The sequence below is a fragment of the Sciurus carolinensis genome, chromosome 4 (genome assembly GCF_902686445.1).
Source record: "Sciurus carolinensis chromosome 4, mSciCar1.2, whole genome shotgun sequence".
Classification (NCBI taxonomy): Eukaryota; Metazoa; Chordata; class Mammalia; order Rodentia; family Sciuridae; genus Sciurus; species Sciurus carolinensis.
In genome coordinates, this window is record NC_062216.1 from 137,341,160 (window position 1) to 137,367,292 (window position 26,133).

The 26,133-nt window shown below is 38.3% G+C and overlaps 1 protein-coding gene and 1 non-coding gene across 6 annotated transcripts in view; both read left to right on the top strand.

Annotated features, from left to right (window-relative positions):
- Syt1 (synaptotagmin 1) overlaps positions 1 to 25,264 on the top strand; it is a 512,448-nt gene extending 487,184 nt beyond the window's left edge. For all 5 annotated transcript variants that reach the window (XM_047549411.1, XM_047549412.1, XM_047549410.1 and 2 more), the window contains 2 exons: positions 17,850 to 17,983; positions 22,154 to 25,264. In XM_047549411.1, the coding sequence (XP_047405367.1) occupies positions 17,850 to 17,983; positions 22,154 to 22,360 (341 nt within the window). In that variant the 3' untranslated portion in view covers positions 22,361 to 25,264. The remainder of the gene's footprint in view (positions 1 to 17,849; positions 17,984 to 22,153) is intronic.
- On the top strand, positions 325 to 401 carry Trnam-cau (transfer RNA methionine (anticodon CAU)). Its single transcript has one exon. It is a non-coding gene; the product is annotated as a tRNA-Met (tRNA).
- Positions 25,265 to 26,133: the final 869 nt, after the last annotated feature.

Sequence of the window (26,133 nt, forward strand, 5' to 3'; positions counted from 1 at the left end):
CAAAGTGGTCCTGCCGCAGCTGCTCTCGGGAGTCCTTTTCCCTTCCTGAAATCAGATTTAAGATTTCATTCTTTTACAACAAATGGATGAATGAATAATAAAATCTCATTATGTCCTGCAGTGTGGGACCACTCATAAGTATGAATTACTTTTAGATTGGTTACTGTTCTGATAGTTATTAAATCTTTCCCCCTCTGTTATGGTAGATAAAACTTTCTTCAGATGGGATCTGTGACTTTTTCAACAAGATATGAACAGGTGTTCTAGGAAGTAAGACTCGTTTCCAGGAAAAATACTGAGTTTAAGAATGTGTTTTCAGGGGTTGGGAATGTAGCTTAGTTGGTAGAGTGCTTGCCTCATATGCACCAGGCCCTGGGTTCAATCCCCAGCATGCCCCCCCTCAAAAAAAAATATGTTTCAGACCTGTAATCCTAGCTACTCTGAAGTCTGAGGCAGAAGGATGACAAGTTTAAGACCAGTCTGGGAAATTTAGCAAGATCCTGTCTCAAAATAAAAATAAATAAATAAGATAACAGAGCTGGGGATGTGGGCCAGGGGCTTTGGGTTCAATCCTTAGTACTGAAAAGGAAAAAAAAAAAAAAAGTCTACAAGAAAGGTTTCTGTAACGTCTCACATTCTTTCATATACTGATGTGGGTTTTAAATCTCTAAGGCAGGACTTGTAAAGAATCTGTGTTTCTAAGCTGTTTGACCACAGTTCCCTGTTTCAAAGAATACCTCATAGGATTAGAGTTCATAGGACGCACTTCGGAAAATGCTAGGATAGGTATTCAGCGGTTGGCTACATCCTTATTCCTAACCATTGTGACCAGAAATTCCCAAGACCCAATTATATGGTCTTCCTTGGCTGAAATTTTTTTTCACAATGGAAAGTCTGGGTTGACATGTGGCTTAGCATACATATGGCCTTCATGCTGGATGTTGTGGAGACATTTGAAGCCAGCCCAATTTTTGCTTCTTTATATGTGACTTGTTTTATCTGCCTAAATGCTAGAGGAGTATCTTCAATCAGAGATGTTTGTTATATTAATTATCATGTTATTGATATTTCCCAAAACATGGTCAGTTTCTTTCAGTCTGCAAATGTGGTTGTTCTTCCTCTTTAATGAAGTGTCCTTCCTTGCATGACATTTATAAATGCTTCCCGTTTCATCTGTTTGTTGTTATTATTATTTTGTTTTTGTTTGTTTTTTAGTACTGGGGATTAAACCCAGGGCCCTCTATCACTGAGCCACATCCCCACACTTTTTTAAATTTTATTTTGAGACAGGGTCTCACTAAATTACTGAGGGCCTCGCCAAGTTGCTGAGGTTGGCCTCAAACCTGCAATCCTCCTGACTCGGCCTCTGGAGCCACTGGGATCACAGGCATGCAGCACGCGCCCATCCTGTTGCAGTTATCAGATCCCCTTCAGTAACAACAATTTCCCTCCTGTTCAGAGCTTTGAACTCCAATTCATTGCCTTCTAATTCCTTTGATCCCTTGTATTTACAAACCATTCTTCTAGGTCAGTGATTTTATTTGCAGTCCTGTTTTGTTCCTTGCTATATCAACTTTATTAATTCATTCTGCAATGTTGTCTTTGTCCCCAACCTCTTAGCTCTGCACCCTTCCTGTTGATCCATTGTCTCACCTTTGAGGTCATATTTTTCTGTGTTTGTGTTCTCATTAACTTGAATCATGGTACAAAGCACTTCTGAGGAATTTTGTTTTGTTCTTGGGATTATGTTTTCTTTAAAAGTGGGGGTTTTGTCATTCTTTTGAATACCACGTTCCTTCCTTTTAAGGATCCATTGGCTGTGTTAGCTTTTGTTTGGGAGCGTTGCCTTAGCGTGTTGGGTATTTGTCAGTGTTTTCCCCTCGCTGGTTCATACCTGAACAGTTCTCTCCGGGCCCCCAGCTCTGATGACTTGAGCTGATTCCATTTCCCTTGCTTTCCCTCAAGCTGTGGATTTAGGACATGATTGTGGATACCGTCCACTGTGCCGAAGTTGAAGGGAATGGAGAAGGGGGTAGAGAGGGGAGGGACAAGCTGCTGCCGCTGTGTGACATCATATGGATTAGGACTCCTGTGATCCCCTTCCTGCTCTGGGCTGTGTTAGATGTTCTGAACCTTTTTAAACTCCTTCCTTCAATCAGGACACCTACCTACCATGAAGGAGAACGCTCTAGGTTTTGTTCAGGTTTTTCCAATCATTCAACAAGTTTTTATTGAGTCTCCCCTTCAAGGCACTATTCTTATTCTAAGCAACAGGAATAAGGCATGTGAACAATACGAGATAAAAACCTCCTTTCTTGTGAGTCTCTGTTCAACATGGGATCTTTTCTGATATACATGATGTGAGAAAGAAGAAGCCATTTCTGCCCAGTAGCCGATCCACCTCCCTTTAGATAAGAGGGTCAAAATAAGGAGGGTCATTCAGTTAGCTTCTCTCCAGATTTGGGAGTAATTCGTGAGATCTTAAGATTTTGTCAATGCACCAATGAGACTCAGAGGGGCAGGGAAGGAGGTCAGAGAGGGAGATCAGGGTTAAGAGACACAGTGTATCACTCAGAAACTTAGTTGATTGCTTTTGGTTAAAAACAAAGTTCAAGGACTTAAAACTTTGGAGTACTTCTAAGAATTTGGTAGCCATATCCTACCCCTAGACTTCTGCCAAGATACAGGCCCTGGGTTCACACTGGAAACTCCAAGTGCCTATAAATGTCCCACCAAGTAAATCATGCTCACCTCAGATAATGAAGAGAATATCTGACAAATACTGTGCTTATAAAGGAATTGCATGGCAGTAGCTTGCAGTTTCTTTTGCCACTAGCATGTCTCTAATATAATTCTCCCCTTCCAGAAATGCAATCCTCAGCCAGTTGCCTTGAAAGCTGGTTACTGCAGAGATGACTATCAGTATTATGATGACCTATTTAGAGGAATTTCTGCACTGCCAGAAAACAACTAGCCACAGAGAGAGCCTTACACATGAATCACACTCTTTCCCCGAAAATGCTTTTACAAACAAATGCCATAGCTGTACTGTAGTCTGTGTATGTGTATGTGTGGTGTGTGTACATAGATTTGCTCATAATTAGGATTTGCAAAGGTTTTTGTGAAATTCTAGCTGTCTCTAAGCATTCCAAGAGCAAAAAAGGCAGTACAAACACCAGGCAGAGATACATTGACGTCTTTCCTCTCCTGCAAGTTTAAATGCATGACCATGATTGCGCTGATTTTTTTCAGCAGTGCTAACATTTTTTCCCATTTGCACAGTTGTTTTTGTTTTTTGGTGGTTTTTTCCTCCCTTGCTCAGCATCTATATTTTGAGCATTTTCTAGGGGTGCTGAAGTGTGACTGACAAGTGGTTGGTGAGGACCAAGTTTTATAAACTTGCCATTAATATTTCATAAAGAAACTATGACTACTCAATACCTATTTGATTCCCTCAAAATTATTCCACAAAGTCTGCACTCTAACCTCTATTTGGTCTCCCAGTTTTCTGGGAAATGTGTTTTTTGTGATTACATGTAGATCTGGCTTTTTGAATTTTTAAGTGTTTTCCATTAATCGTTGTCTTGTTCTTCATAGAGATTAATGCTTCTACTGCTTCCTTTTCTTTTCTTTTTTTTTTTTTACAGAAATTTTTGGTGCTGCTTTAATGTGCACTTATAAAAATTCCATTCTTTAATTATGCTCAAAGAAGCAGCAAATAACAATATTAGCCAAGTGTTATCCAAAATAGGTCAAGTTGATTGTATAACATGTTGAATTCTCTCCATTAATCAGAGTAGAATTAGAAACAGTTTTACCTAAAAGGCATTAATAATGCTTATCGCATATGGCCTTTGATTCGTTTGTATTGTTTCCCAAAAGTGGCATGAAAAACAGAGAGCTTATAACTCAGAACCCTTGTAATTCAGAGCCCATAAATGGTAGCTTCTCTTAGAACATTTTGTCAACCCTCTTATTCATTTACTCAATAAAGGCTTTTAACCATCCTTCTAAAGTGGCCTTCGGATTAAGTAACAAGTTGTGAGTTGTTTGAAGTATGTCCACATCCAGCACTGCCTAATGAGAATTAGCCTTTTGAAACCAGACTTGGAATCCCAATCACCCAGAGTAGCTCCAGACAAGATTCAAAATCAGACCTCTGCCTCTGCCCAGCTCCACCAAGTTAATTCACTCTGTGCTCTCTTAGATGAACTTTCCAGGCAAATCATGAGCTTGCCTCAGATATTTCCTCCTTGTCTAATCTTTACTCCTAGAGATGGCTCTGCTCAGCATTTAGCCCTAACAACACTTCCCACCCTGAAGCTAAACTGGGAAGAATGTGAACAGAGTGTTCTAACCTCATCCATACCACAGGCAGTTATTCAAGGGGAAAAAACACATTTCACAGCCTTTCATTAGATAAATTTGCTTTGCAAATAGGGCATGATCTTCTGAAAATGAGGTGGAACAGTTTTTCTTCTGGAAGATTCCAGTGCTTTATTCCCTGTTTAAAAAAAACAAATGTCCTTAACTGCTAGCCATCTGATTCACGTCATTGATGCCCTCTATGATTTATGATGTTGCATGATGGAGGCAATCTAATATTGATAACCTGCAGAACTGCTCACTCCAGGAAACCATCAAAAAGTGATAAGGCAGGTGAAAAAAAAAGGTACAACCGCAGAACATTAATATTTGTGTTTCTAACAAAAATTTGTTGAAGATTTCTGGTTAAAACTGTTAACTCCCTACTATTACTCCAGCTGGTCTATTCAGTTGGTAGAATACCTGTTAGAGATTCCTAATGAGAAACTCAGAGAGGGGGCTTTTTGATAAATTAGTTATTTTGGCCAAGTTCCATCAGTCATCTTTTCAGTATCCAGTAAACAAACAATCCCTGTGAGATTTCAGGTTTCCAGGGACAGCATTCAAGAAGTCCCCACACCACTGAGAGCCTTCACTCAAACATGCTAAGAGAATAAACCAGAAAACACTTACTCAATTAGAAGTGCTTATTGTGAACCTACACGTGCACCATCAGGTTCACAGCTGGTGCCAAGATATGATGGGGGAACTGTTCACAGTAGAAGTGATCTCTGTCCTTAGGAGGCCTAGAGCTTATTGAGGAAAAGCACATTATAAATCACACAAATGTAAGAATGAAGTAAGATTTTATGAGGACTATCAAAGAGGATGCTGAACTAGCAGTCAAGAGAATTTCCTTGAAGGTCAGGTTGTGGTGATGCACATCTGTAATCCCAGCAGCTCAGGAACTGAGGTGGGAGGATCACAAATACAAAACCAGCCTCAGCCACTTAGTGAGACTCTAAGCAACTTAGTGTGACCCAGTCTCAAAAATAAAAATAAAAAGGGCTGGGGATGTGGCTCAGTGGTTAAGCACCCCTGCGTTCAATCCCCAGTACCAAAAAACCAAAAGAATTTTCATGAAAAGTGATATTAGAACTGAGCTTAATTAAAGAGGGGTTGAATAGAAGCTTAAGAAGAGGCATGGGGGTCTAAAGATAGGCATACTCCATGTCTAAGACGATATCTAAGGGGTGGCTAAGGAAGAGTGGAGAATACGTACAGGCTGGGGTGTCCACAAGTGTATGTGAAACTTCTTACAGGGTACACGGTGGGGTGGGGGGGCACCGCCCAGGCCCCTGAGCATTCCCTGTGCAGAACTGCACTCCCTGGTCATTATAAATGTTTATTTGTCAAAACATGCAAATATAAAATATATATTTTAACAATTTGCATTTTTAATTTATAACTTTTAACTAGTCATGTGGCACATGGGCTTACCTTTGTACTCTTAATCTGAGTGAATATTACAAGCAGGTTTGGTCCTGTGGCTTATAAAATTCCACATTATCATACAAAATCCCATTTCACTGAAACTATCTTAAGATGTACAGATTTCCTATTCATGAAAATCACATTAGGGTAATCGTAAATTTCTATTAGGAACAGGAAGACTGGGAAAAGCCAAGGAGAAAAATAAATTCAAAGGAAGACATTCCATCTAGTGACCTCTTTTCCTCCCTGCATACATATAAACCCTGTCCATTTGTCACTGCATTTATGTTTCATAAAATTGTACATCTATATGTGGAGTCAGAGGGAGAGGTAGACATTTCTACTGAGTGAAAGGCATCTGCAGCAAGAAAATACACACTGTCCTCAAGTATGGTTCCTACTACAAAAATAGGCAGGTCAGTGTAAGCTTAGGTTTTCGGAAATGTATGTCTTTTCTTCCCAACTACATTCCAAGTTTTTTGAAGGACTAACTGAACTCTACAGTTTTCTTTACATCCTGATTCTCTTGTGGTCCCTAGAGCGCCTCCAGAGACACTTAGGTTTCACTGATTCATGCAGTCATTTAGAAAATATTTTCTTGTTCCCTCTCTGTGCCTCTCTGCATCGAGCATGGGAAGACAGTGTTGAACAATTCACTGGCTGAAAAATAAGTACCTGGTACATAATGGATCTTGAGTGAGTGAATGAGTGAGTGAGTGAGTGAACTCTGAACTACAGAGGTAGGGGAATAACAAGAAAAATGGAATAACCATTTAAACTATCAGCCTGGCAGAATGTCTGTTTTTTAAGGAAATGGAAAATGTGGGAAAGACATGACCTGTTCTCACATTCATTCCTCTGGGCCATCTCTGTGGCCATTTAGTATGTGAGTCTTTCAAAGAATTAAACCATTCGTAGAAACCAAATTTTCTACATAAGGAATTTGACTAACACATATCAGGGACAAAGTATCTTATGTAATGTCAGTTCCAGAGAAATAAGTATATGCAATAACATTGCTGTAGTTTTTACTGAGGTCTGAAATACTGATGTGAGATGATTGACTTTCATTACAAATTTACTTCATGAAAAACAGTAAAATCACCACAGAATTGTATTACTCCATGTAATTTTCCTATACGCAGTATTATAGTGAAGCCATAGTTTATTTTTATTTTTTAGACCTTGGTCTCTCCTGCAAAGCTACTTATCTTCTTGATGTACAGAAGCCAGCTTATTTCAGAGTTTTGCAGTTTTATGAAGAGAACCATATTTGGCCATCAATGAACCAAATGAAATATCTCTCTGAAAGGATAAGGGAAATCAGCATTCAAATAAAAAAACTTAATAATAAGCCAACCAAGGTGATCAAACCAAAGTTTGTTTTTTAGTTTAGGACATGCATTATTCATGCTGCAAAATCCCAAACCAAAGGTAGGATATGTGCATTATCAACAGTCTTACGAACCTTAAAAAAAAATTCATCTCTTTTTCTAATGGGGAAATCAAAGGTGCAAGTGTTCATCCTCTTTCAGGTCCATAGGCTCAGCAGCGTCAGTCACTTTAGGACAGGAAGCAGGGGAGCAAAGGGAAAACAAGACCCCCAAAAGATAAATATGTTTTCTTTTTCAAGCTGAGAAAGCAGCACTGGGAGATTTCCAACTAAGAAAACTTGGAAGCCATTACCTCCCACCCTAGATTTACACAGAACCTGAACTCGTTCTAAAATGACTCAAAATGAGGAAATGAAGAAAAATTTCTGTACTCCTTCTAAAAGTATTCCCAACATTATCCTAAGATCATTTCTGTCCATAAACTTCCTCATGCTTAGCTGGCACAATTTCTAGAAGATGTGTAGATGTTTTAAAGCAAGTACATGCAAGGAATGGGAAGCTAATAAGAGTCAACTGATTCTGGGTAAAGCAACTCAAGAACTGGGGAGGCTGAGGTAACTTCCTTGGAGACCTTGAGCCACAGTTAGGCATGTGACATGTGAGAGCACCTCCATTCCCAATTGTTCTCATTTCATTTTGAATTCATGTTGAATTTCCTGGAAATTGTCTTGATGTGGATCAGGAGTGGTAGCCATTTGTCCTATTACATGTACTTAAAAATCCCAGCAACTTTACCCATGCTCTTTCATCAAGTTGGAAATGTTTAATGTATTTAAGAACTATCTTGATAAAAATATAGTATAGTAAATACATACTCCAATAACAGTCACCTCTTATTGAGTATTCCTTATTATACATAATTGCATGCGCTGTACTTTAACACTACTGACAGTGTGGTGGACTGACACCAGAATCACCACAAACACAAGCAACGCAGTGCACTACAACATTATGGCAAATACAACATCACTAAATCACAGGAACCTTTCAGCTCCATTAATAATCTATGGGACCATCACGATACATGCAGATCATTGTTGAACAAAGCATCATTTTGTGGTGTGATCATATATTGAAACCTCACAATGCTATATAGGGTTCATGCTAGGGCATTCTAAAAAAATTTTCATAGGACATGACTAATAAGTAGCATCTCTTAGAAATATCCAAGACAAGCTAACATTACCCTGAGTTTTACTCAAATAAATTCACAGTTATAATAAAAAAAATAAATAAAAATTAAAAAAAAGAACTATCTTACTGGTGACTTGGCACAGATAAAAGGCTAAACCCAAATCTCCAGAGGGGGAATAAAAATCATGTCAAATTTGCTCTTTGAAATTTTGCTTGCTTTACTGAATCATTTGACTTTTTTGTTTTGTTTTTGTTTTTGTTAATCAGCTCATACAGTTTATCCTTGGTCATTCCACCAAACTCTTTGTTATCATCCAAAAAGTCTCAAACATAATTACTACTGTTCCTACTCTCATCTGTTTGCCCTTTTTGAGAGATTTTCCAAGTACAGGAGAAATAAGCTTGAATTACAGATGAGGAATTTCTCCTTAAAACAGAGACAGAAGAAATTCAAATTATGTAAACAAAATGCACTGCTTCCTCTACCAAGTATGGAGCTCAAACCACACACTGCTCTCTCACTTGTCCATCAGCCCACCCTGTCTGTGAAACCTTTCTTTATGTCTCCTCCTTCTTCACTTTTTGTACATCCATTCCCACATTTTTTGCCAAGAGGCTTGCAGTCACGTGAAGACAATTTGACAATGTTAGAAATGACGGTTGGAATTTAGTGGTTTCCCCCACCACCATGAGAAATGCTTTCCATTTAGTTCATAATAACAGTATTTTGCATTTATGTCTTTTGTCTCTTCAAAGCACTCTGCCACCATTAATGAACTAAATCAGCCTTTGCTATTTTATGATCTGTCTCATTAAAATGGGGTTGATTTTCTCTGTGGTAGTCACTTATGTAATGGTATTTTCTTCTAGGGAGCACTGCACTTAACTAACGTAAATTTATTTTTAAATTGTTTGCTCATGTAGAAAATTTTCACAGAATATATTTTTAATGCTGCAACCTTACTATAGCATTACAGGGAGCATTTTAATCTATACAGACATTCTAGACTATAAAGACACATAAACTCTTTAATGTAGTCTTCTCTAAGTACTTGTAAATTATTTATAAAGATTCCCTCAAGTAAATATGTTGAAACTGCCAGAGAAGGAAATGGAAATTGTTTGCTCTGTGAATCTTATTGCTATTTAATTATTTGTGTACTGTTCAGTGATTGGCTTCCTGATGGAATAAGGGTTAGTTGATAAGTGCATAAGAAAAAAACTACAGTTGGCAAAAGAAACTGAATCCTAAATCTACCATGTTTTAACTCAGCTGTCTCTGCTACTGCTTGGCCACTTTATACAAATGTTTGATTGTTCATTTCTAGGAATCTGATTTAAAATGGAAAAAAAAAGTCTCTTGGCAAATAAGTATATGCAGATTTCCAAGTTTAGGCAGAGATAGAATCCTGGCAACCGTAGGTTGAGAAACTATGTAAACAATAATTGGTTGACTCCTATCTTCCATTCCCAATTCATTTGGTAAAAATCTTCTGATTCCTGTTCCTTTTCTTCTACTCTTAGCCTTAACCTTCAAATAGAGTTGAGCATACCCCAAACTCAAAGTAGGTCTTCCTGGCTCCCTTAATCTATTGGAGGATAGATACACAACTCAGGTTTAGGCACACCTGGCTCATCACATTCTCTTTAACACACAGGGATTAATCCAGAGCAAGCACTTCACTCATGTTAGTTCAGTTAGAGACCGTCCCTGGGAACTCTGGGTGTAGACTCTCCTTTCCCTTACGTGGTAGTGTGTGATGGTATGAGTCTTATAATTGGTGCTGTTATTTGCTTTCTCTGAAGAGGAAAAACTAGAAAGGTGGGAAGGTAACCATGTGGAATTTTAGGAGGATTTCAGAGAAAACAGAGCAGAGACACAGGCACACCTGGAACTTGTTGATCTTATTGAATTTGTATTAGGTAGGGAACAGTTTGAACTGCTGTAACAAAGAGACCCCAAAATACAGGAGCTCAAAAAGACCATTTTTTAAAAAATTATTTAGCTTTCTCATGCCCAGATGCAGGTGAGTAGCCAAGATTGGTAGGCAGTTTGGGCAAGAGGTCATTTAGGGACACAGGATCTTCCTATCTTGTTCTGCTGTCCCCTAGAGTATTGTCTTGATATTGCTAGGCAAAAACTCATTCACCACCCTACCATCACCTCCTTGTTTCAGTTATAAGAAAAAAGAAGAGTGGAGAACAAGAGTTTATTTTAAGGTAGAGTTTGTGGATCTCAGCTCTATTAAATTCTGGTCCTCATCATTCTTTTCTGTTGGGGTCTCTCATATATGTCATAGGATGCTTAGCAGAACCCCTGGCCTCTACCCCTAGATTTCTACAACATTCACCCTCCAAGTTATAACAATCAAAAATGTCCCCAGACATTTCCCACATTGAGAACCACTGTTTTAAAGATATGCTACAGAGTTACACACATCACTTCTGCTTACATCTAAGAGCCAGAAGGAGATCAATTGGCCATCCTGAGCCACAGAATCTGGGAGAAATATTGTGACATGGATAAAATGGCTCAAAGATAAAACATTGGGGGTTCTATGGCCCCACTTCTGAACTTTTCCATCTTCTAAGCCAATAATTTATACCATTTGAAAATGTGCTTTCAGTTGGTTGAAGTTTAGAGCCCTAATTGATATAATTAGTACTCTCTTTATCCAACACTGTAAGTTGAAATTCAGTGAACATTATCCAAAGAAGAAAGGATGAAAAGAATAATACCTGAAGTTACTTAGACGCTGCGTTCTGGCCCAGAAAGCATTGAAAGACACTGCTGAAAGGAGTCTATTTCTTATCTTTGGCTGGAATGGAAAGACCATGGTCACCAGGGCCCAAGGTCACTGTGGTAGTTATGAAAGAGGACACTATCATTATGCAAAATTGTCAAGATAAAAACTGTAGGCATCTTGTGTTATTCGGCTTTGAACTGCTGCTTTCTAGTTCCCATTGTAAATACAAAAAACTGTTAATGGCTCCTTTCTATCTCACACAAAAGGATCCTTACTTACAGCCAGCTGTTTGGCAATTATATTTCTATGGAGTTAGTATAATTTGACATTAGAACTGCCTAAGGAAAGAAGGGGGCAACACTGTTCTAGGATATAAGAGCATGGAATTGTAATGAAGGACATTCCATTTTGCAAGTTAATGGGCTTCCCAAAGTTCATCTTCAAGCCCATACTTCTGAATTCAAAACACATTTTCTCACAGGAATATTGTTTTTCAGTTTTTAGAGTACCACAGAAGTTCTCCAATACCAGAAAAGAAATATAGTACAAAAGAAAATGCTGCAAGGCCAAGGAAGATTTGTCTGAAGGCTCTAATTAAGGAAAATCATCAGTAAAATCTTCAGGGAAGAGGCGACTTATAGCCAGGCTTAAAGTGAGGAAGGAAAAAAATGTGGGGAAGGGGCAGACATTTCAGATAGCTATTCAAAGACACAGCGTTTTAAATTTCCTGTAAGGAATAGTGAGTATCTACCATGAGCTGGGGAGACACATGACTCAGGACAGGACTGTGAATAACATTGTGGGTTTGGAGATGCAAGCCACTCAAGATTTTTAATGAAGAGGATGGTGTGATTAAACAGCTTGAACAGTTATAGGAAGAATGCTTTAACATTGAGGACGTCATTACAACAGAGATCAGATAGCTATTTGAGGAAGATAGAGAAGGAATGAAAGGTAGCCCCAGATTTTATAACTCTATGGTCCAAGAAGCTGAAATTATAGCACAAGACAAGCTTAAAAGGAAAAGAATGGGTTCAGTGGTTACAATGAAGTATAGAAGGGCCGAGGCTGTTGTGGCCTTATAATACAGCACATGGGGCTACACTTAGGTTTCAGCAAAACTTGCCCATTGGGTCTCTGTACCTGGAGAAAACTAATTACTGAATTGATCTGAGTTGATATGTTTTTGGGAGAAACAGTTCTACATGTTTGAAACTGGCACCAGTGACACTAGAGTTGATAAAGACAATGCATTCCAGTACCAGAGTCTGTGGTCAGAAACTTTGCTTAACAGAGGGAATGATAATAATGGAAGCCTAAGGTTGCATTATAGAATGTCTGAGAAATAGAGCCCAGAGAAAAATTCTATTAAAGGTGTTGAAATAATATCAAATTGACAAACTCATTAAATATGTCTGTGAGGGTATTGGGGAAGAGGAAAAGAGAAATGAAAGAGTATCAGCTTATGCTCAAAGGGAAAACAGGGAACAAAGGAGAGTTCAGCAAGAAGAGTAGTATGCCGGCTACCATGGGATCAAGAATTTTCAGAAGAGAGAGAAATTCTTGTGGGGAGGGGGGTCCTTTGATTTGAGATTGGGGGTCCCCAATCCCAAGTTCCCTATTTCCACCCCTTCCAAACACAAATTCATCAAACCAACTAAGCCTTTGTACAACCCGGTTGCGTGCTTGAGAAGTACAGTACTTAGGAGTGATTAGAAATAGAGGAATATATGTGTCGTGGCCCTTCTTACTCCCTGACTGAGATAGGCTAGCAGATGTAGTATATCCAGGACATAGCAGGTGTAGGTGGGTGGAATGGACTGCAATGCCTCAAGGATTATGTGGAGGTGATATTTCATTCCACCTAGAGCTAGACTTAGAGCATCAAGGCCAGATCAGCCTTCTAGAAATTGGTTATTGGAAACCTATACATTGAAAATTCCTACATTAATATGAGGGATGTGAAAAGTCCTTCACTCAAAAGTAATGCTTGAATGTAGACACAATAGACAAAAATAATGGCACCAGACCACAGACTGTCCACCCCTTGATACATTCAGCATGGGCTGCCCAACAGGCAGAACCATGAAATTGCCTTTCATCTTCAGAGATCCTTATATTGACTGAGCTGACAAAGCAATCATAAAACCTGTCAGACAAGGTCTATATTCCAATCCTTGAAAAGAGCTAGCAAGACCCCAACATTCATCTGATCACCATCTGGGATTCTCTGCAGTCCTCTTACCTGGGTTAGGACACAATGTTGTAAGTTTCCATTGTCTTGGTGCTGAAGCACTGTAAATGATCTGACCAGTGCTATCACTGTAGCTTTAACCCAGCAATTTCCTGTCCTTCACTCTGGATAGGAAACAGTGGGCAAAAAAGAAAGGGAAAGAAGAAATGGAAAAGGAAGGAAGGATGGAAGGATCAACTCTATGACTAAACGGAAACCAGAAAGAAGAAATAATAAACAAAAGTTTTTCACAATAGAAAAGAATTAACAGGAAAAATAAGAGAGGGAATATATATATTACATCTTCCTAGCAATGGGTATTAACTCATCCCTGACAGCACAACAAATCTCAAAGCTGAAGAATTCCGTTTCTACATGTCCTCATGTTTAGCAGCATAAGGAAAGTACACAGTTCATACATAATATGCCCAAGTGTGTCCACACAAGCTGGCTTTGGAATCTTGAAAGAGAACTCAATAAATCATCATTTTGATTCACACTATTCAATAGTCCCAGAAATAAGATTCCCATTTATAACTCTAAGCTTAACTTTTCAGCTATGCCTAATTTGATCTATTGACTCTGAGGGTAGGAGGAAACTGAACAGGATGTTGAGTTTGTCTCAGATCTCACCCCTTAAAACTACCTCATATGACAGTAGTGAAAGACATTCTATCTTTGTCTTTTATTGCCTACATGATTAAATTCTTCATTAGTGAGCCGGTTGCTTAGAATGGATACACTACTTTCCAGAAAAAAAAATGGCACTTAGCAGAGCTTGTCTTACTTGTAAAGCAAATGAGAAGAGGCTTTTTCCCTGTTCACTAAGGGTGGCCACCAGGTCAGTAAAGTGAGTTGGAGGGAGTCGGATTCACACATCTGTCTTACAAGTTTTCACTTCCATAATGACCAATAGGAATATGTGCCAGACTCACTCTCAAGCACCTTGGCCGAAGTAACGCCATTTCATCTTCATGACTGTGAGCTTGGTATTTTCACATTCACCCCTTTGGAATTGAAGAAACTATTGAAAAGAAGTCTGACACAAGTCTCACTGGGCTAAAATCAAACTATGCAGTGTTGTGTTCCTTTCTGGAATTCTCTAGGGGTGAATCTATTTCCTTGTCTTTTTTAGCTTCAAGAGGTCACCTACATTCCTTGGTTAATGGCCCCTTCCTTCATCTTCACAGCTAGCAATGTGGCATGCCTCTGATACTTCTTTCTTTTTTTCTCTTTTGTATTGATATTTTATCAGAAGCAGTTTTAAAATTTTTTTTGTAGTTGTAGATGGACAGAATGCCTTTATTTTATCTGTTCATTTTTATGTGGTGTTAAGAATCAAACCCAGTGCCTCACACATGCTAGGCAAGCGCTCTGCCACTGAGCTACAGCCCCGGCCCTATCAGAAACATTTTTTTATTGGTGCATTACAGTTGTACATAATGGTGGGACTTGTTACATATTAATACATGCACACAATATAACAATATAATTTGACCAATACCACTCCCTATCACTTTCCCCTTCTGCTCTTCCCACACCCACATCTAACCCTTCTTCTATTATCATATCTCTTTCTGAACATAGTCAGGAAAGGTTCTTTTTCTTAAGGACTCTGTGATTAGATCAGGCCCTCCTAGATACTCTAATGATCTCATCTCGAAATCCTTGACCTTCATCACATTTGCAAAGGTTTGGGGTTTTTGTTTTGATTTGTCTTTCTGGTTTTGGGTTTTTTTTTTTTTTTTTTTTCCTGTCATTTTTGTTTGGTTTGGTTTTGCTTGTGGGTTCTTTTTTGTTTTGTTTTGTGTTTGCCATAGAACACATTCCCCAGCTCTGAGGTTTAGAATGTAGCATCTTGGGGAGAACTACCTTCCATAATGGTGAACATTAGGAACAAAAGCACCCAATGGGGAATATTAAAAAGGCTTACCAACGTAGAAAAGTTTGAGAGTAATGTCCTTACAGTGTCCTGAAAAGTCAGAGGAGCTGTTATGACAGAAAGGAGATAAAGTCCAGCCAAGGGGTGATTTCAAATAAACAAAAAACAAAGCCTGACAATGGTGGGTGAGGAATGGTAGTGACACACCCATAACAAAAGCAAGCAACAGACTGAAAACAATCTGGAAGCAGGCCAGGAAATGCATTCATCACTCTTTTGGGAATGAGGAGCCTCCTTTGTGATCACAGTTTATCATGTTTTTGGAAAATTTAGTCGTGTGTCATTAAAATTAGACATAAAAAAAAGATCTTTCTACCCAAGTTTAAAAAAAAAAAAAAACTACTATTTTTTAAAGATAAATGAAAACAAATAAAAGAAATAAAGTCTCCCAAGTGTCGTACCCTTTTGGTGGCAACATGGATTATCTAAAAGTGTTGAAAAAGAGTTGTCAGTGTACAGATGGTGAAGGTTTCTGAGTGCCTGAGATCAGGAGCAGAAGGAATCCACAAGCCACGAGGACAGAGTGCCTGAGAGCAGGAGCGCAGTTTTGTAGCCTGCATACTTCCCCACGCTATTTCCACGTTTCCAAAAGCCTACGGGTGTTGAGGTGCCACGCGTGTTGTCCAGCAGCTGCACTACCTATACTCAGGAAGAGTAACCACAGCATTAGTGAGTCTCATTCCAGCCTCTTTTATTATTTCCAAAAAATTGCACTGTCTTATATGATCATCAGAACTTCTAAGCCACCAAGAAACCGTGAACTGGCAAGAATTTGCTGTGCAGAATAGCCCCCAAAACAGAACAAATTTAATTATACAGAGGCCTGCTTTTTAGGAGAGATTAACTTTGCTTTTAATAATCTGTGTCCTCTGTGTCCTCAGAGCTAGGTGGGTGTATTTCCATTTAGAGGACTTAGTCAGTGGTTAAGGAGACAGGAACAAGGTCTAGACTCAGGATGAAAAAGTTACTAATGAGCTAAGCAAGGAATCAGGGCAACCTGCATGTGTGAGGCCCTGGGTTCAATCACCAGCACCATCCCCGCCCCAACCCTCAAAAAAAAAAAAAAAAAAAAATGCATTTGTGCGAGTCACTATTTTTAAAAATTCGAAGAGCAAATATGGCAAAGTTTCTGTCCTTCAGGAGTTATGTTCTACTGAGCAAACATGAGTAGGGAGAGAGAGATAAAAACAGCCCTTTTTTATCTGCAGTTTTCTCTTCTAAAAATATGTGGGCATTAGACTAGATTGTAATGTTTCTTCCAACTCCTCATGTTCCAAAAAAGAGGAGAGAGAATTTGGAAGGCTTAGCAGTGGTTATTTTAGTTGATTTAAAAATTTTTTTTGATTGTTTATCATTGCCTTCTGATAGTTTCCTATAATGAACATGCATTACACATGAAATGGAAAAACATTTAAGAAAAACAGTGGGCACATTTTCCTTTCCATCCTGGGTGTTGGTTCCTGAAGGTGTCATTCATCCGTCAGTAATGAGAGCTGTCAGTGGAAACTCCCTCATCCCTCCAGTGACTTGTTTATGACTACCTTTGCCTAATGAGGCTTCAGGGAAAATGCCCAGAAAATTCTTCAACCCTTTTCTCATTACCTCTTTGTGGCCTCTTCTCCTTTCCTTGCACACTTGAATGAAACCCTTTCCTACCTAGGAATATTCAGCTCTCCCTGTCTTCTCTGTCTCTCTCTGTCTCTGTCTCTATCTCTCTCTCAAACATAAGCACATGTATGACTCATAGTTAGGTAGGTGTATTTCCATTTAAAGGACTTTGTAGTTAGGGAGACAAGAACAAGGTCTAGATCTCAGCGCACTGACATCTAGAGACCCTTCACAACATCTGGACTGAAATGTTACCTCCACAGAGGCCTGACCTGAACAGCTTAACAACATCATTCCTACTTATCACTCATTATATCATCCCCCATATTCGCTATCAGATCTCTACTGCTCCTTTCTTCCACGCACTCTTGTCAACTTCTAATTCACATGTATCTCATTCTTCACAAGCTTCTTATTCCCCCCACAAATCTGAAGTCCATCCTGAAGACAGAGAAGGGCTCTTGTGTTCACTGCAGCACCCCTGAGGCTCTTCTTAGGCACTCAACCAATATTGGTTGAGTAAATGAAAAAAGAACAAACGGCATGGCTCCTTTGTCCTCTCGGTCAAGTTCTATTCCCATGCAGTCATGTGCTGCAGCCAAGCCCTCTGCCAACTCACAGAAGGCAATTGTTAAATTTTCGGGGACTTTACAAGCTGGTTGTTAAACCATTTGTGGCTTGAAATCGGCTCTGGTGAGCATACTTATGCCACAGAAATCTGCAAATTGCTAAGTCAAGACTGTTTTTTCCAAAGAGCTGGCTTACCATCACACCACTGCTCTCATCTTCAAAATTCAACTGTAAATATTCAAATAGCATGGCAAAAAGCATACCCCCAGGTTACTTAAAATCTTCCAATAAAAATATGCTTAAATTTTAAGAAATACTAAATACATGCTTTTCAATCATCTGTTGGGAATACATGATCCTTTTATAAGTTAAATTATGATCTAAAATCTGTGTCTTCTAAACTTTTTGTGTCTGTTTTTCAGATCCTTATGTAAAGATTCATCTGATGCAGAATGGCAAGAGACTGAAGAAGAAAAAGACAACAATTAAAAAGAATACACTTAACCCCTACTACAATGAGTCTTTCAGCTTTGAAGTACCTTTTGAGCAAATCCAGGTAATGTCAGACGTAATTTTGTCCTTCCATTCAATTTCATTCCTTCAGACCACACAAGTGATCCGCGCAAACCTTTATCAGTGTCCATGCCATGGTTAGAACTGCCATTCCTGTTGCCATGCCCATCTGATGCTTGAGCTGCATCAAGGGACGTATGACAAAATACACAGCACAGAATGTGCTACTTCCTCAGCCAAAAAGCAGCTGGCCTCCTGCTCAGCAGAAGCAAGGTGAAAAATAGAAAATCAGCAGAACGACTCGGCTAACTCAAAAAGTTCATCTTTGAGGTTTAAAGGTCAGGAGAAAGTGAGCTTGCACTCTTTATTCCCCAGCCATAAAAAGAAATTCTTCTTATGACATCTTTAGAGAAAAAAAAAAGAGATAAGAAGAAATTTTGAATGATACTAAATATGCATCATCTTGAATTCTTATTGAAAGATAATTAACAATGGAAAAATTTGGCTAAGTTGTATCTTAGCTATTTAAATATGTCTTCCTGTGCCTGATTTGGAATAGATAAGTATTTTTGTAATGAAGGAGACTTAATTGCTTAAACAACAATTATGGTAGAAAGTAGCCCAAAATATCTTAATGTATCCAAATAAGATGTTTTTGTAGCCCTTGTTAATTATCATAAATGATAATTTATGATACTTTTATTTAGGGATTTAAAAAATACTTAAATTTTCTCACCCCATTTTCACATCTGTCAAGGGTCAAAGGTCACATCCAATAATTATGGACTATTTCTTGCTAGTCTTTAATGGGTATCAAGGACTCAAATTGCATAAAACAATACTATTTTTTACATTTTATTAAATAGTTTATGTCTTTCTATGTTTGCAGTGGTATTAACACCATAACACCATATGGTAGGTTTGCCCATGTCTTAAAGGAGAAGAACAGACACAAATAAATAGAACATGGAACTTTCTAAATATCCAAAATAACAAAAGTTAGCAAATCTTTATTTACTTTTAATCTTTTCCTAAAATATACTATCTTATGAATGAAATACACTTTTGTTCAATGAAGAAAGCTACTATAATAGCTCAATTTGTTGTATGTTATGTGCGTAGGTCCAAGTTAAGCACTTTACATGGATAATCTCATCTTTACAATAACTTTACGCACACAATTACAATAACTTTGCACATACAATTATTGTCCTAATTTTATCTACAGGCAAACCGAAGCTTAGAACTCCCTCTCATATATAAAACAGGAATAATAACAGAATTTATATCAAAGCAAGATTATGCATATAAAAGCACTTGGAACAATCTAGCCCATAGGAATACTCTCAAGGGTTTCCATCATTGTTACTATTCTGTGTTGTCATCTCTTTTTAAAATTAACACTGTCTTACAAAATGAATTTAACAATAATATTAAATATATGCCAGCACTGTCCCACTCTCTGTGATTATGGAAATGTTTTGTCACCCATGCTGCCCAATATGGTAGTCGACAATGGTCACTTTAGTTACTAATTGACTGAGGAATGTTATTTAATTTCAAGTTATTGAGAAGAAAATTTAAACAGCTACCTGTGCTTAGTAGAGAAGTTATATTTTATTTATTTTTTATTTTTTAAGGAAGGCAAACAATCAGCAAAAGTTTATTGACAATTGACCACAAGCTAATGATTTTGTGGGTGTATGAGAGCATCATTGGCACCAAACCTGCATTTGGACTTAGTACAACATATCAATAGAAGGCTCCAAAAATTTATTTTTAACTAATATTATTTAAAGTATCCAAAGAGAAAGTAGGATAGTTTTACATGACCAAAAATAAGAATTAACCCCAGCATTCTCACATTGGTTCATGTATTTAGATAAGCTTTCTCATATGCATTTTCACATGGTGGCAAATTGTGCATAATTATTTACTTTTAACAGTTTTTATATAAATAAATGACATCACAAGGGACACTGGTTCTCAGTAGCCTGGACCTGTGAACCCACACTGCTTTGAACCCACTGGCAAGCTGCTAAGACATCAATTTTCTTGAAGAATTTATTTTGCAATATTTGTTCAGTGAACCCTTGCGTTCTAAGACCTTATTCCTATGGAAACTAACACCTCCTGGCATTTTATTTTTTAATTCCACAAAACAATACAAAGCAGGTCACTGAGATGAAAAATCCTGTTGTAAACTTTTCTCCTTTATCATTCTGTACTTTGAAAATAAATTTCAACTGCAAATCGCAGCAAATACAAATGTATTGAAAGTGAAGTACATTAAAAACAAGACACATTTTGGGTTTTTGAGAAAACATTTTAAAAGGAAGAGGGGGACCCTGAGCCCAATGGAGTGTGCATCAGACATGCAAAGAAGGAGCTCTCTTCTGAAGGCATCCCTCCTTCTCTGCTCCTTGGGCCAATTGTTCTTTCCTAATCTTTGCATTTCCCTAGAGAAAATAATTGAGTGTTTCATATGATAAAAAAGCATTTTAGGTTTCCCTGATCCTGGAGGTATAAAATTATGTCTTCTATCTTTCTCAATCCTTCTGAAATATATTATGAAAAAAGCATAATTTGCTGATTTCTAAAATCATGTGAAGTTACCCATCCCCACCAAAAAAAAGAAAGAAAAATAAACTGCATTATTTTATAATAAGTTATAATTATAATCCAGGGTCATTGTAATCCAAGGCCATTGGAAGGATATTTTGTCTGAAGTGCCACTAACTAATTTATTACTCAGTGGAATAATCAGGACTTATTTCAAACTCTGAAAAGCCTTTGTGCATAACGTCCCCCCACCCCACTCCTTGAAATGTGATTATATCCTGATGAACTTGCTTGGGACAAGTTCAGAGAATCGACAGTCAACAAATACCACCTTGTCCTTGGCTTCAGTACGAGCAGTATGGTAATTTTCTCAACAGTGGGAATCACTGCAAGGCAGCACAAAGAACACTGTCTCCTTTATTGCCAGTGGGTTGCATTTTACATTCTGAATTCCACTTTCAGAAGTGATTGTTTTCTCAGTTCAGAAGATGTACAACAGTGTCATCTCTCAGTACATTGGGACAATAATTCAGTCCTCACTGTACAAAGTCCACTAAAGGGCTATTACTCAGCTGGATCCTCATCTGGGCCTGTCGTTTTATAATTACATTTTCTGCTCAATTATTCTGACCACAAAATGTTATATGTTCTATTTTATTTTAAACTCTTTCTTTTTTTCTTTACATTCAGTTTTTAGATAGGAGCCATCACATATTCTGACTAAGCAAATTCATTATGTAGAAAGTAAAACTGAAATGTGCCTTAAGTAGTGTATCTTCCATACCATAATAATATGGGCTTGTTTTCATCAGTTCAGGTAGTCCAAAAAAGTAAGTTACTAAATAGACCTTCACAATCTGATTAAATCATTGAGGTTAATCCTGTGTGCCCTAAAAGGTTATATCCATTTGATGTCAGATACATAGTAGTTACTTCATAAATGCTTATTAGAGAATGTATGATGAAAAAAAATCTTTTTTAGTTACTATTTTTTAAAGACTTTCACTATATTGCCACATTTTATGTTCATAATCATCATATGATTAACTGATATTCTATATTAGTTTTACATAAAAATACCAGCTATTTCTTCCTGAAATGAGAGGAGAGCACATGGCTACTTGGAGATTTTTAATCAAAACAATACCAATGGCAAATAATGGCCTATTGCTAATGCTGGAATTCTCACTGATGAGACAGTGGATTGAAAGGGTAATGTGATGTGGCTCAGGTGGTTTATAGCACAGGCTCTGGAAACTAACTCACTCATTCCTTATGCAATCTCAGACATGTTATATAGCTTCTCTGAGCTTCAGGCATCCTTATCTGTATAATTGCAAGTCAATAGGATCTATCACGAGAAACAATTGAGTTCATATATACGAGACTCAAGATAGTGCAATACCTATAATAAAAATGAACATTCAAATATTGAGATTACAGCCATAGTGATGATGGGGGTGATGATGAGGTAGTAATGGAAAAATAAAGATTCAATTCAGGTTTTCATATGCAGGTCATTTTCAGTCTCATCCTGGTGGTTGCAGATTGATACTTCTTATTTCCGTTTCCTCAGCTCCCAAGGAAGCATTGTAATAGGGCCGTCTCTCTAGAGCAAGGTGACGTCTATTCATTTTGTGCCCTCTTTCAGAAAGTGCAAGTGGTGGTAACTGTTTTGGACTATGACAAGATTGGCAAGAACGATGCCATCGGCAAAGTCTTTGTGGGCTACAACAGCACTGGCGCGGAGCTGCGACACTGGTCGGACATGCTGGCCAACCCCAGGCGACCCATTGCCCAGTGGCACACCCTACAGGTGGAGGAGGAAGTCGATGCCATGCTGGCGGTCAAGAAGTAAAGGGAAGAAGAAGCCTTTCTGCGTTTGCCCACATAGTGCTCTTTAGCCAGTATCTGTAAATACCTCAGTAATATGGGTCCTTTCATCTTTCCAGCCATGCATTCCTAACACAATTCAGTGGTACTTCAAATCCTGTTTTAATTTGCACAAACTTAAGTGTAGAGAGCCCTTATGCCCTTCATCATACCACTGCCCTCCAAATCTACTCTTCTTTTAAGCAATATGATGTGTAGATAGAGCATGACTGAAATTATTTATTGTATCACTGTTGTATATACCAGTATGCTAAAGATTTATTTCTAGTTTGTGTATTTGTATGTTGTGTTTCCTAATATGTGTATATCTAGATGTTTTTAATAAGATGTTCTATTTTAAACTATGTAAATTGACTGAGATATAGGAGAGCTGATAATATATTATATGGTAAATATAGTATCGTCTGCATTCCAGCAAAAATATCAACTTGCAAGGCACTAGTACAGTTAAACTGACATCTTAAAGGACAACTTAAACCTGAGCTTTCTATCGAATCATTTGAGTACCAAGATACGCTTCCACCACAAATTCAGTGGGTGACTCCAATGTTGTAGAATTCTTTCACAGGCAAAATAGCATGATCTGAGGAGCATCCAGGCTGACCTCAAGGAAGCATAGCCACGAACCAGAATAGCATCTGTCTGTACATATCTACAAAGCTAAAATCATGGCTTCACTCTTGTATTTGAGGAAGCAACAGAACAGGAGTCAATGAATTCACATTACTGCATGTAGAGTAATGACAAGATAAGGTGTTCCGTGTGTATGCGTGTGCGTGTGAGCATGAGTGTGTATGTGTGTGTGTGGTGCACACATTTGTTTGGGGACGGGTGGGGGAGGAGAAACTGAGGGGAGAAGTCAGCATTTCTGAAATATTGCCTATTTAAAAAGAAAAAATAGCTCTCCATTATCACCTTTATATAAAATGTGCATCCTGTGAATTCTCTTCCAGATTTCACACCTATAATGATTCCAAAAGGTTTGCACATTAGACTTTGTAACAAAATATTTTATTATACAAAACCAGATTAGAAGGAATGCAGAATATTTTTAACACAGCAATCTGTGCTTATTACACAAAATTACTTTGTGGTAAACAGACAGTATTGTAATCCCATCAAAAGATGAAAAAAAAAAAAAAAAAAAAAAAAAAAAACAATTAGCCATAGTTCTGAATGCACTTCAATTAAGCCAAAACAGACAGCTAGTGATCTTTTTATATGCTCTTTTTACTTAAATAAGTTTTAATTTGTCCTTTAAACAAGGGTGAAACAAAACCAAGAACAAGTTCTAGAAAACTGAAGCAACCTCTTATGTACACTAGATGCTTGATTTAGGAGGAGTTTTTAAATGTTTTCAATGTTATTATGTAGTAATTGGCACTATTATGAAGCTATTAGTCATTCCATATGAGTCTTAAAGGACTGCTCTGTGTAACACTGTGACTGCCGTGTGTGCTTAGACACGTAGTTTCCTCAGTGGATAGCACTCAACTTACTCCGTAGTGATATTGTAACAATACTGCCATTCCCTTCTACTGCACTGCCCAAGGTGTGTGTAGCACAAACAGTTCTCATTACAAAGGACCAATTCAGAACTGAAAAGCTATGCATAGGACAAGAAGGACGCGTCGACTGCGGTGGAACACACAGCATTTTGTCAAGCACTGTGCAATATTCCATACTTTCCCCCACTATAGCAGACAGCCACTTGTGGAAGGGCAGCCTGCTATCTATGCCGTGCTGCTTCTAGTCTTTTCTCTCACTTGCCTCTGTGACCGGTTTTAACTTCAAGGTCACAGCAAACAGTGATGCTCTGAAGTGAGAGTTTATCTTCACACTTACCAAAATCCAATGGAGGATTTTGTTCAATGGAGGCCTCATGTTCAGTCTTCAAGGATATCACTCCATGTTTTGAAAAAAAACTCAAGAGAATTAAAAAAAGGGCTGAAGGTAGACTTTAAATATGGGGTTGGCTGTTCTCAATAAAACTAGAACCCCAGTCATTTTTCTTTCCTCATCAAAGAAGAGACAAGCCCTTTCACATTTTACCCCATCACAGCAAACTCTTTACTAATGAAACAGACACAAAGGACAAAAGGAGAATGGTATCTCCTTCTGCTGATGGTTCGTACTTCTTTAAAACTGACACACACACAGATAATAGAAAATGCACAAGTCATAATGTAAGATCAGACATCAGTTTAAACACAATTCAAATGAGACTCATTCCAATTTAAAGGACCAAACCCTACCAAAGAGAGGGAGTTGACTTTTAGAAATTCCTTAAATACCAGAAACTGACATTTAACTTCACCGTCTTCAGCTTTGAGTTGTGCACAATGAAACAACATTTTAAAACAAGCAGGTTCAAGCTGCCGAGCAGACATTACTTCCTGCAAGAAAGTACTGGTAATGCATTCTCTTGCAACACTGCCAACATGAGATTGTCACCGTAGAATTAGTTGGTACTATGTCATCTCTCACAAGTTGGTGACCGAACCTGCTTTATGACCAAGATTCATCTACAGATAAGCCACATGTACCTTTCTGACAAAGCTGTGTAAAGTATTAGAATCTGATGCCCTAGAAAGATCCTAGTTGCCTTTGTGTATATTTACTGCCTGCTTGAGTGTTTCTATGTGTGGGTTTTCTGTGTCTTGTAGAAATGTTGGGGTGTTTTCTTCTGCCATAAGGCTCGTGGCCCGCGAGCCCACTACTTTAGCTGTATTTTACCTTCATTTTTTGATGAGGTGGTTTAAATTTTGTTTCACTTTGTGTAGTGAATTCCACAGTAGTTTTCTGATCGTTGTTAAAAATGACTTACCATATGACCTGGATATTCAATAAAAATGTTTTATTTCCTGTTGATGTTGCCGCCTTTCAACTTTTTTTCTTACCTGACTGGTGGTGATTCAAGGGCTGGTTGATTTTGGGGACAGTTGGAAGCAGCAGCAGCTATGGAAGCTTGTGCTAAGTGCCAGCCAGAGTCACATCTCTGAGCAACTGCAGGGAAACAATGCCCAGGGAGCATCTGTCCAGTGCTGTGGGCACTGTCCCTCTCAGCCTGTGCTTCTCTGTGCCTGTTTATAATCAGGGCATCTGGTAGGTACATTTTGAGGTTTTCCACTCTTTCCAAAATGTGTCCTCCATGGATTTTTCTCCAGAGCCTAAGTCATGTAGCTTCTCCAGAACAAAACTGAAAACAATTGTTTGACCCTATTTTTGGAGGACAGTAGTACACATTAAATTCCATGCTCACTACAATAGCTAGGAGAAGCAAACCCCTTTCCTACACTAACTTCAACATTTATCCAGGGCCTACTGAATACCATGTTTCTTCTGGATGCCGGAGCCTGGTCTTAGACTGACATGTGAATATACAATCACAATGCACTCCCATATGTACTTAAAAGGAAGGACCTTGGGCCCCCAGGAACTTTCACTATACCACTTGTACAGGACACTATAGTCCACTATGGATCCACTTCTGCATGAGGTGCTCATCCTGCAGATGCTAGAAGAGTTACTGTTGACAGTACATCCCTCAACTGCTGGACCCTGCCTCTCCTGAGAGTTCACACGTCATCCAGGGAGTAACCCACATTCCATGACTGATTTGGAATCTCTTGGCAACACTATCTCAGGTCTATAGTCCCAAAGGGTAGCATTGATTGCTTTTGCAACCGTGCAGCAGTACAGCTTCTCCCTCTGCCCAGTGTCCCTCACAATTTTGCA